A 12775-nucleotide genomic window follows, 5' to 3' on the forward strand; every position below is an offset into this window, starting at 1 on the left:
TGCTGAGAGCTTCCTGTATTTTGATTTTTTTTTTAATAGACGTTTCGATTTTTATGTTTTAGCAAAGCATCATCTCTCTGATCTGATGAAGGATCTTTACATGAGGTCCAGGATATAGATGAACGGCAGCCATCGGAAGGTGCGATTGCCATTCCACGGGTATTGAAACCCTCGCTCGGCCTGGGGGTCAAACCAAACTATGATGTCACTGCGCTCTTTGATGTCGTAACTGCTGTTTAACTTGAGAAATAGTCGGTGACGATTCCCTTACTCTGCACTCTTCAAATGTCATTCATTTGATGTGACGATGCGAGCACGCTTTAAGAGATTGCCCGTGGGGTAGACGCCGAGACCTTGAATATGTTTGACGGCACGGCCATCGAGGCTTTCTGCCGACCATTGTGTTCTGTTTCGTCACGCCCTGGCATCGGAGCTGTTTCCCACCCATTTCCTGTATTCAGCTGCACACAGCTGTGCTGTCTCTCGTGCAGCGTAAAGCAAACAACTTGTTACAAAGGCAGAGAGTATAGTAATCCTTTTTTGTTGTTGTTGTTTCCTCCAGAGTATCACGACTTGGAGCCGAGCAAGATTAACGAAATGGACCAACAGGATTCTGTTCCAGCAAACCGGTTATTGGTCGGTTACGAGCTCGAAACCGAGCCAAACGATATTACTTTGTCATTCTGTCCAAATAATTTCCAACAATTTCCTAGTTTTCAGCTTCTCTTGAAATGGCTTTTTAAAATATGAACCCCCTCTGCGTGCCAAGGTTCACATAACTGAGCGCACCAATTGCAGTGTCAGCACTGGGTGCTGGTTTTGTAGGCCTTGCTTCCTGTGGAGGAAGGGCAGGCTTGAGGCTGTTTCCGTGAACTCAAACTTGCATTATCCACGCTCCTCGGGGATTGGTTGGTCGAGGCCTCTTTTCCTGGATTCCCCACCATTTGATGTGCCATAGGTTTGAGGCCTGCTTTTTTTTTAGGCTTTAGTCTGCTTGAGCCCCACATGTTGAGGACGTTTCACTTTTAGCTTTGGCCAGTACTGGTTACCTGTTATTGGATCGCAGTGAGTCTTGATTCGGCCTTTGTCCTTCAAACTGCGCTGAAGTTGTGGTTCCCGAGGGAACTGTTACATACGAATGGGAATGGACAAAAGATCATGATATGGAAGCTTTCTCCAAAGGAAAAACTCGATGGCAGGAAAACCATAATTACATTAAATATATATTTTTTTAATGGGTTACCTTTGTGGCAGGAAAGGTAAGCTTTAAAGAACCGACTTCAAAGCACAAAATTATAATTTTCATTTTGGTGTCGTTACTCAAGAATGACCGGTAATTAAATTGCACGAGTCCGACCGACTCGGATTCACATTCTTTGGATTTCCCTGAAAAACATCGTAAAAGTGGAGTAAAGCAATCGGTTCACTTTGTGTGCAGACGTCGGTTTATGATCGAGGAGCAACTGCATTTAATTTGAATTTTATATTTTGAACACTTGAGAACACGAATTGGAACACCAACGTGCAGGTAAGCAGTACTTTGGCTCTGAATTTGGCAAATTGTACAGAATCTCGTCCCGGGCGCGCGTGAGCACAGAGGAGTAAAACTCCGTCTGTCCGTCTGACAGTGTAACAGAATTTTAAAACATTCCAAACAGGAAACTTATTGTTTTTAGTGACGTCATGAAGGACATAAACAACAGGAGAGGAGGGGGATGTTGGGACCATACTCTGTGCAGAGCGTTGGCGCTGCTTAAGTAAGCAGTCTCCTTGGCTATTGGACACAACCCTGGATATCCGACACTGTTTACCAGCATGCTGGCACTCATTTTGCCGACCTCGGAAGGATGACAGGCTGAGTTAACCCCACCTGGTATTGATTCAACAGCTGAGCAGGATTTGAACTCAGGACCCTGGGATCCAAAGCCTGCCACCCCAACCATTAAACCAACACCAGGCATAAACAACAGGCATGAATGATTAATGTGATGTGTTAGATAAGGTGGTGTAAAAGACGCTGCGTCAATGGCGATCAAACTCCAAATTTTAAAAATTTCTTTGACCTTTAAATTATTTATTTCAATTTAATTTTATATTTGAACATTGTGGAACACAAATCACCTTTTTGACACTTTCAAAAACTTCCAGTTTAGTAGTACTTGGACAAAAATATTGCTGCGTTTTACGTCATCTCGACCAATCAAATTTTCCGCTCGCTCTCTCAGTTTTGCGGAATATCAAGATTCAGACAAAATGGTGGCTCGTAGGAAATATAGATCATGCTCGAAACACAATAAGTGGACCATGGTCCACCAATGCCCGGTCACATTACGATACATTATCTACACAAGAGCACAACACATTTGGATTGTTGATTTTATGCAAATCTTACATGGAAATTGAGAAATAATTACGTGTCTATTTTCAGTGCGAGAGACAAAAGACAAATACAATCGTTAGCAAGTTATTTATCGTAGTTTGCATTGCGATTGTTGGTGCAGTACATCGACCACCAGATCGGTGTAATCAAGCCAGAATCACACGACGTGAGGAAGCAAGAGCATTTCATTTTTCACAATTAAATAATCCAACGTACAGTACGGTTTTTGGATTCCCAAACCACAGTTCATGGGACACCGTATTCACCTCCAGCTCACGAGACGTAAAGAACCGAAGAGCACCAGCTTACGTTATTGCGATTGTATAGTCTCCCAATCAGGTCTTCGGCTGCCTGACCAACGTGAAATTTTTCTCTTACCTTAGTTATCTCTCGTTTACTCTGCTTCGTACTGCTGCCCGCTTACTGTGCCTGACTTCAAGCCCAGTGCCCGCAAAATAGACCGCTGTGCCACAAACGTGCTGCGTGGTAGTCGAGTCTTCACAGGCTGCACGAACTCTATAAAGCTGGGATTTGCGGCGGGATTGTTTGCTGGCCAGGGAGAGCGAGCGTGTTCGCAGCTTCGCTTGTGGCAGCTCCAGAGCTTCACTCGCTGCGTTGGCACTCAAACAACGCCAGGACGTGCGAAGCATCCACCCACTTGATGCTGTACCCACTCTTCTGGGACGAGGAAAAGGCTTCCATGAAATCCTTCAGTTGTTAACGCTGGAGGGAAGTCGTAAATGTCGATAATATGCCCAAAGCCGGGACGGTCCAACTCTCCCTCATTTCGCTTGTAGGTGAGGCCGTTGGATGTGTGGCTGCTGCGGATTCATTTCATGAAGTCTCGGGCCAGCCTTCGGCCCTTCGATGAGCTGAGGCTCCAGGTGGCTTATGTCTTTATCAAACGTTACTTTACAGCTCTGATTCTTCTCCTCCACAGGCAATGGCTTCTTTTCTTCACAAACCCCAATTTCACATCCGTTGCCTTCGTGTTCCTCGTCAACATGCCCATAACTAATTTAGTGTCCACCTTCGGATCCCAGTACACATTTCAAAGGCGATGTCTTTCCGGGTCCCGGGTGGACTTGTTTTTCCACCGCATCCTTCCAGTCGAGCCGTTTGCTATGAAGGGCCGGGTCCACTCCACATCGTTCAGGTGGCAAGTCGACACAACTTCTTGGGGGCAGTGCACGTTTTCAGTCGAGGTTTCATTCTTTCGTTCGAAACCTGATTCCTCGTCCTTCTTTACATGGTCGGTAATCCCATTCTTCTGCGCACCGATGACGCAGTCATCATCATCGTCCACGTCCTTCATCTTCGCAATTGTTTCGAGAGGGACACAGGAGCGTTCAGTTCATCGCCATGACAAAAAAAAATGATACTCTGTCATGAAAATGTTTCATTCATGATATCAGTAAAAATAGATTTCATCAATGAAAGCAAGTCCCAGCTTTATTGATGAAGGCAAACGAGGATGTCTAACTCTAATTATGTGGACTTTATGACTTGTAGAAAAGCCTGGTGTTGGCCAGCCACGCTGCATAAGCTTACAAAGTAATAATAAATAATGAAAAATTACTCAGAGTGACACTTGATAAAACAGTACGGCACTCAGGAGAGTGCATTCTTCGGCCAGGCTGAACAAGTTTACATTTTGTGTCCCACTGATGGGTCGGATCTGAATCCGGACCTTCACCAAAATCGGGTCGGCTTGTTCTTGTCACCGAACCAACTCGTCCACCTAATTTTGTCCACAACTTTTTGAGATATGCCAAACATAGTTTTTGGCCCCATCACTCAGTGGTGAAGAATCACTTTAAAAAACCTCTCGTATCCGGATCCAGAATTGAAGTAACACCCGAACTTTCCACCGAGCTTTGTCCGAATCCATCCATAACCTTTTGAGAAATTGTACTATTTTTCGTTTTTTGCCTTGATCTCTCACTGGTTAAGAATCGCTTGAAAAATTCTTGAATCCGGATTTGGATCTTAACCAAAATCGAATCGATCAGTCCTTGTCACACACCCAACACACCCAACATGCCCACCAAGTTTCATCCGAATACCTCCACAACTTTATGAGATATCGTGCAATATCGTTTTTGGCCCCATCTCTCGATGGTGAAGAATCGGTTAAAAATTAAATAATTATCGTATCCAGATCTTGATCTTCACCAAGAGTGAATCAATTCTTCCTAGCGACACTCCCAACCTGTCCTCCAAGTTTCGTGTGAATCCATTCATAACCTTTTGAGATATGGTGCTCTGTATCGATTTTGGTCTGATCTCTAAATGGTGAAGAATCACTTGAAAAATTCTCAGATCCGGATCCGGATCTTCACCAGAGTTGAGTGTTGTTCTCCTTGACCAGTCACCTTCATACACACACACACAAAAAAAAAAAAAAAATCAGAACCATTGCTTGAAAAGTGTGGCTAAAAATTGTGACAAACACAGACAGACAGATATACACCACGGGCCAACAAACTTGGCAAAAAAAAATTTCACCAAGTAATCTTGTCTTTGTGTGTGTGTGTGTGTGTGTGTGTGTGTGTGTGTGTGTGTGTGTGTGTGTGTGTGTGTGTGTGTGTGTGTGTGTGTGTGTGTGTGTGTGTGTGTGTGTGTGTGTGTGTGTGTGTGTGTGTGTGTGTGTGTGTGTGTGTGTGCGTGTGTGTGTGTGTGTGTCCTCCATAACTCCAAAACCATGAAACCTATCAGCCCGAAACTTTGCATACACACTAAGAAAACTCCAAGGAAGTGCAAGAGTGAAAATTGAGTGTTTGGGTTAAGTAAAACATCCATCCATCCATCCATCCATCCATCAGGACCATATTCTGTGCAGAGCATTGGTGCTGCCCCAGCAGTCTCCTGGGCTATTGAGCACAATCCTGTACAGGTCGTCATTCCGATGCAGGATACCATCAAGCTGGCACTCATTTTGACAACCTCAGAAGGATGACAGGCAGAGTCAACCCCACCTGGTGTTAATTAAACACGTGAGTGGGATTTGAACTCAGGATCCTCGGATCCCAAGCTCACCACTCTAACCATTAAGCCAGCACCAGGCATACGAAAACACCCCTTTTGAAGATAATTAACGGCCTTATTTAATTATACCCTTTACCGGGCACATCCTCGGTCACCGCTCTCTATTGGGTCTTGAGGCGTATCCGAGGTAGCCTCGCTGGGGTTTTCAAGCCGCCATGTTTTTTGGCCTGCTCAACCATGCCTTGACTTGGAACAGGCCGCAACGATTTCTTAACGATAAAATTTTTGTTTTGTTAACTTTCCTCATATCATCGAATGCCTGTTCATCATCGCTACGAATCACTGTGGACATCGCAATGCTTATAAACGCCCAGCGACGGCAGCGTTTGCGACTTTATTTTATTTTTGCGTATGTCATAACCTCGATAATCTCTGAAACTAAGCAGAATTACGAAATTTAAGCTCCCGAATTGAACTTGGTAGCAGTTCCAACTCCTAAAAAAAAAAGTTTCAATTTGTCCAATTCGGACGTAGTTTGATATTTTGGGCCTCTCCGAGAGGTGTATGTTTAATGTGTTTGCTAATCGCGTGCCAAACGAGCCGTTTCTTGTCAACCCTTCCTTTGAAGTGCTTAAGCTACTTGGCGAGCACTCTGTCATATTCGCACCGTCACTGAATACTGCATGTCGATCGACTTGAACAATGTTCAGGAGCCACTCGCGTGCGTTGTTGGTCACGTATTGTTTTGTGGTGTAACAGGTGGTGGCTGGCTTGCTTAAAATGTGAAATTTTATTTTCCACGACGTTTCTCCTTTTTGTTCTTCCATTATATGACCCGTCACTTCGACATTCATACGTGTATATATATAACAAACAAACGCTCCATCGACCTCGTGTGCGGAGTTCCTCCATGTTGGTTCGAGCAGTGAAAAGCGTCGGCCTACATTTTGTGTTCTCTTTGGATTGTTATTTCTTTGAATTGCATTTTGTTATTTCTTTGTGCTTGAATTCCGTATTTAAAGAATTGTATTTAAAAGGTAATCCTTTATGGTTCTCCATTTTGTGTACTTTATCCGTGCGGAACTTGGAACAGGCCATGCTTGCTCCCACCCGGTGATTTAACAAGCTTTAAGCGGGAAAACAACCATTACCTTTTTAAATGTGAAAAAACAAATTTAACTGATGCTTCAATCGAGTCGGGTACACCTTGGACATAATATGACATCAAGAATTGAGGCTCGAGTATCACACGACCTCGGTATGGCGAGGTTGGAGGTACAGACATATTCGGGAACAGTAGGTTCTAACTTTTAACCTCAGCAGCGTATGAGCGATCGCAAAGGGTAAACTTTTTTTTAAAGTTTTTGTGATGAGCACCACTGAAATTGACTTCAAAAGGGATGTTTTAATTAACCCAAACACCCAATTTTAACTCTTGCACTCCCTTGGAGTTCCCTAGGTATGCATGCAAAGTTTCAGGCTGCTAGGTTTCACGGTTTTGAAGTTATGGAGGAGACGTGTTGGGCGTAGTCATGTGCCCCTGTAATCCGGCTACTTGTCGGCAGGAGTTGGGGAGCGCTACGTTGTGCTGCGCTGATAGACGGTCCAATGTAGCCTGGCTGATGCGGCGGCACTCAACAATGATTGTTAGGTTTCGGCCGGATCAGATCTGTGACTTGCTATGGGTAACATGTAAAACCCCTACTAACCTGTTCATGGTCAAATGTTGACGACCAAACCAGTTCCCCCCCCCCACCTGTTGGTCCTGGTTAGGAGGGTGCGTGGATATGGACACCCAGCAGATTAAATACAAAACCTGCCAATAGGTGGAGGAGCTCCTTGTGAGCCAACGGCCGTCCGTATCTGGTGACGACTGCATTTGTGGACGTCCTCCTGCAGTTGGTTACCTTCCATCGGAGGGAGGTTGGTGGCAGGATTTGCACTCTGACCACCACAAAACACTTCACTCTTGAAAACACACTGTGGTGTGTGTCGGGGTGGTGCTGAGGTGTCACCCATCAGACGGTGGTCTCCTCGGGTTAACCTGAGGCTGTCCTTTCGGGTGGGTCTCTGGAATGTCCTATCCATAAGAGATGGGGATGGGTCAGGCGTCTGCCTGGGGGATGGCCAGACGGAGGCCCCTGGCGGAAAGTGGATGCAGTGGCGCTTGCTCCCATTGTTTGTTTGTACGTATCAGGAGACACACACACTGACATTTATTATTATCGATAAGGAGGATGTCTGTCCATGTCTGGTTGTATTTCCTTTGCCCTCTCTCACCACTTCACTCATTGTGACCAAACTTTGTAAGGACAATTAGCAATGCTTTACAATCCCGCGGCATCGAAAACCACTTCATCTCCTCCATTTACCCATTTCAGCCCATTCAAATGTAAACCTTTTATTTTTCAGTGTTTGCCCTGCTGGATCACATCATGGCATTCCTTGATGAGCGTGGTGGTGGTGGTGGTGGTGGTGGTGGTGGTGGTGGTGGTGGTGGTGGTGGTGCTTTATAAAAAATAATTTCAATGGTCCTCCCATCTTGACAATCGCTCTACCATGCAATCACCCATCCTTGATGGCTACATCTGCTCGGTATAAATATAAAAACGTGTATGACCCTGGAACAAAACCAATTGTATATCTTACCTGTCACCTGACGCACTTGTTGACATTTTTGGTTTTGAATGCCTTGTGGGCAAAAAGTGGTTCCTTTTTAAACGTGTGACTTTCACAAAGTTCCTGGAACACCGTTGGTCCAGTAAACACCAACCTTGGTTCTCAATATACAACGAGAGACAACATTATTGTTGTTTCCTAATATCATACCCCCGTATTCAGGTGTTGATGTATGACAGCTCGGATTATTTTTGGACGATTGTGTATTATCTGTCTCCAAAACAGTTTTCAATGTCCCACATCACAGACGAACAGAATCTTTTTTTTTTTTTTTTTTCTTTATCTTGTCTTCCCCCCCCCCCCCCACACCTCCGATACCTGAGCTGTATTTGAGAGGACTGTTCCAAACCTTCCCGTTTCTTTAACCTTCCACTCACCCTAATCGGTGCTTGTCTGATCGTGTTTTTATTAGGTGGAGCGATCTAACATCGTGGTGAAGGAAGGCGGTGTTCATCTGTTTCTCACCATCGTGGATACACCAGGATTTGGTGATGCTGTGGACAACAGTGAGTGGTGAGTATAACTTAGTCCATTATTTATTTAGTCTTTTTCTTTTTTTCCTTTGTGAGCCGACTCCTTTGCCACGCTGCACACATCATGTTATTTTTTAGTTATCTACAAGTTTAGGTTAGGGGTTAAAAAAAAAACAAATTCTGTGCTTGTTTTACCCTTTGAACCCTGAGCTCCTTGGACTTTCGACTCTCCCACCCTGGACTCCCTGTAGAAAAATTTGACCACTCGAGTAAATGGAGGTTTGGGATGGCGACCAGTAAAATGGCCGCTCGGGTAAATGGAGGTTTGGGATGGCGACCAGTAAAATGGCCGCTCGGGTAAATGGAGGTTAGAATGGCGACCAGTAAAATGGCCGCTTGGGTATATGGAGGTTTGATTGGCGACCAGTAAAATGGCCGCTCGGGTAAATGGGGATTTGATTGGCGACCAGTAAAATGGCCGCTTGGGTAAATGGAGGTTAGAATGGCGACCAGTAAAATGGCCGCTTGGGTAAATGGAGGTTTGGGATGGCGACCAGTAAAATGGCCGCTCGGGTAAATGGAGGTTAGAATGGCGACCAGTAAAATGGCCGCTTGGGTAAATGGAGGTTTGATTGGCGACCAGTAAAATGGCCGCTCGGGTAAATGGAGGTTAGAATGGCGACCAGTAAAATGGCTGCTTGGGTATATGGAGGTTTGGGATGGCGACCAGTAAAATGGCCGCTTGGGTAAATAGAGGTTTGATTGGCGACCAGTAAAATGGCCGCTCGGGTAAATGGAGGTTTGATTGGCGACCAGTAAAATGGCCGCTCGGGTAAATGGAGGTTAGAATGGCGACCAGTAAAATGGCCGCTCGGGTAAATGGAGGTTTGATTGGCGACCAGTAAAATGGCCGCTTGGGTAAATGGAGGTTAGAATGGCGACCAGTAAAATGGCCGCTCGGGTAAATGGAGGTTTGATTGGCGACCAGTAAAATGGCCGCTCGGGTAAATGGAGGTTAGAATGGCGACCAGTAAAATGGCCGCTTGGGTAAATGGGGATTTGATTGGCAACCAGTAAAACGGCCGCTTGGGTAAATGGGGATTTGATTGGCAACCAGTAAAATGGCCGCTCGGGTAAATGGGGATTTGATTGGCAACCAGTAAAACGGCCGCTTGGGTAAATAGAGGTTTGATTGGCGACCAGTAAAATGGCCGCTCGGGTATATGGAGATTTGATTGGCGACCAGTAAAACGGCCGCTTGGGTAAATGGAGGTTTGATTGGCGACCAGTAAAATGGCCGCTTGGGTAAATGGAGGTTTGATTGGCGACCAGTAAAACGGCTGCGAGGGTTGAAAGGGTTAAAAATAATAAATTAATGATCTGTTCTCTACCCTTAGGACATTGACATTCAAGATGGACATTTGAATTTTTTGGGATTTTCACCATTTCCTTGTTTATCAACCAATGAATATGTAGCAAAACGTTAAAACGTGAGGATTATAAATCGGATAAACAAATGTGAGGACAGGTTAAAATCTCCTTTGTGAAGTCGTCCATGTCTTGCTTCCTGAAGCTGTGAATGAAACCCATGTCTGTTTTCATCATTTTGCACCTTGACCTCCGTCATCCGCCACACCTGCACAAAAATCGATGTCGTACTTTTGTGTGTTCACCCACGCCGTCCTCTGAATTTTTGTCAACGAAGAACTTTCTTTAAACTCTCAAAAATCATGCTTTTGAGGAATTGCTGTTCATAAGATGCACGGATGGAGCACAATTGTGCCCTGGGGGGTGAATCTGTCCGTTTGAATGAACCTGACCATGCCCATCATTGGTTGAGAAGAATGCTCACATATGGTCAAACTTGTTCGGGCGTTCCTTCATCCCAAGGAAATATATTCTCCACCTTCCCATGAAAGTGTATTGTTCTTTGACTGCTGTTATTGTAATTTTGGTGGATGCAAGCGCGGAGTGCTCGCACTCTCAAACCTCGGAAAAAGGCTCGACCGGAACGCTCGTTATTCATTTCACACAAACTATCTCTCCAAGCAACAAGCAAGAGTTGGTGTGCATGTGTGTGCAGGTACGGATGCTCGTGTTCCAAAAACTGATTTAGGTTTTTATGGTTTTATCGTTTTGGGAAAGCCAGCAAGCGTTATCATACGTGCCGTCTGCAACCTTCGTGTTGGAATTGTCTTTTTATTTGAACACAAACATGACCTGCCAATTCAGAGAACCTGAATGGTTTGCGAACATCAACCGTAATATTCAAAGGTGGCAATAACTCCGGTTCGAGAGTGATTTATAACCACCTGTTATCGAGTAATTTCTCCGAAATAAGCTCTAGTTGGTCCCAGTGTCCATCCGTCCGGACGTACGTTGACGTTTGACTAAAACGTCTTCTCGCAAACTACCCGACCGATTATGGACCAAATTTGGTACGATGCATCAGGCCATCAAGGTGTCATGGGGTTGTGCTCCCCATCCGGATCCACCCATTTAATGGGGGTTAAAGGGTGGGGGGTTTCCCCAAATATTTGGCATTTCATTTTTTTAAAATCGTCTCAAAATCCGACAACCGGATCCAGACCAAACTGGCCTTGTGGCATCGTGACCATGCCCCAACCTTTAGTTGTGCTCCCCTAATCCCTCGTATTCACTGAAACATTTTCCTCAAAAACTATGTGACCGATTTATGGACCAAATTTGGGACGATACATCAGAACTTGAGGTCTCATGGGGTTGTTTTCCCCGTCCGGATCCGCTCCCTATAAGAGGCTGAAATGGGAGGGGGTTTCGCCTCAAATTCAAGTAAATTATTTAAAGATCTTCCCAGAAACCGATGACCAGATGCCGACCACACTCTTCATGAAACCATAAGTGCCATGCCATTAACTTAAATTGTGCTCCCCATGACCGTACCATTTCAGGAAGGGGAGTCGTGGCCCATTCCCCCTAATCCCTCATTTTCACCCCACCTCTCCTCTCCTGTGGGGAAAATAACCGACTGTCCCCCCACGGGGATATTTATTTGTATAGGTTTTGCTCACCATCGCATCAAAGGTGGACTGCTCTATCTCCCATGGGTGTTCAAATGGAACATTCCAAAGCTTCCGGCTTGACTCATCCTTTGAACAAGCCATGTCTTGTAACACTTTCACATCACCCCTCCTCCCCCCCTCACCCCTCCCATCATGCTCACCATCACCACCTCTCTGAGACTCCTTTTATTACTTCCTAGCAAAGAAAACCTGTCGCTTCGCTGGCGGGAATATTGAGTTGGGGGTGGGGGGGAGGAGAGAAGAGAGGGGGTGGGAGAGAGGAGAGGAGTGGGGTGGGAGAGAGAGGAGAGGAGGGGGGTGGGGTGGGGTGGGGTGGGAGAGAGGAGAGGAGAGGGGTGGGAGAGAGGAGAGGGGTGGGGTGGGAGAGAGGAGAGAGGAGAGGGGGTGGGGTGGGGTGGGGTGGGAGAGATGGGAGAGGAGAGGAGGTGGGGGAGGAGAGAGGAGAGGAGAGGAGAGGAGAGGTGGGAGAGAGGAGAGGAGAGGAGAGGTGGGAGAGAGGAGAGTAGGAGGAGAGGGGGTGGGAGAGAGGAAAGTAGGAGGAGAGGGGGTGGGAGAGAGGAGAGTAGGAGGAGAGGGGGTGGGAGAGAGCAGAGTAGGAGGGGCGGAGAGGGGGTGGGAGAGAGGAGAGAGGGTGGGAGAGAGAGAGAGAGGGGGATGTGACGTCCAGTTTAACGGTACACACACGTTGATGAATCGCCCTGCGATTCAATCGCCCAGAATAGCTATTCTGGACAGATTTCTTTTTGAATACAGAAGACTAAGTTGATGGAGGAGCTAAACAGAGGGCCACCAGTTCACACAGTGTAAAAGTGGAATGAGTAGACAAAATGCAAGGCCTCGATCATGGATATGGGAGACGGCATGAGGTGGTCATGGACGGCATACTTGAAATACTGGAGGGAAGAGCAGAAGGCAACAGACACGGGGAGTCGGTTCCACAGACATACAAGAGAGTGTCGGAATGAAGGAATGGATGAGAGTATCCAGCTCGGACTTTGGGAAGTAAATCGGGTGAAGGTCTCTGGAAGAATATGTGTGCAACCCAGTGGGGAGGGGAAAAGTGAGTCGACCAAGCTGATCAGTGCCCACCAACCTGCCTGTGGTGGGTGAGAAGCAGACCCTTGTCTCGGCTTTCTGCCCGGAGATGCCAATAATATGAAGTTTGACTTGACCCCCTCGAGGAAAGCAACATA

General features: G+C 46.0%; 1 protein-coding gene across 2 annotated transcripts in view; it reads left to right on the plus strand.

Annotated features, from left to right (window-relative positions):
* The window catches only part of SEPTIN7 (septin 7), a 117221-nt gene that overhangs the window by 47614 nt on the left and 56832 nt on the right, over positions 1 to 12775 (plus strand). For both annotated transcript variants that reach the window (XM_085847475.1, XM_085847476.1), the window contains exon 4: positions 8460 to 8560. In XM_085847475.1, the coding sequence (XP_085703601.1) occupies positions 8460 to 8560 (101 nt within the window). The remainder of the gene's footprint in view (positions 1 to 8459; positions 8561 to 12775) is intronic.

Source organism: Eptatretus burgeri, chromosome 11 (assembly GCF_056783735.1).
Source record: "Eptatretus burgeri isolate ZD-2024b chromosome 11, Ebu_testis_v1, whole genome shotgun sequence".
NCBI lineage: Eukaryota > Metazoa > Chordata > Myxini > Myxiniformes > Myxinidae > Eptatretus > Eptatretus burgeri.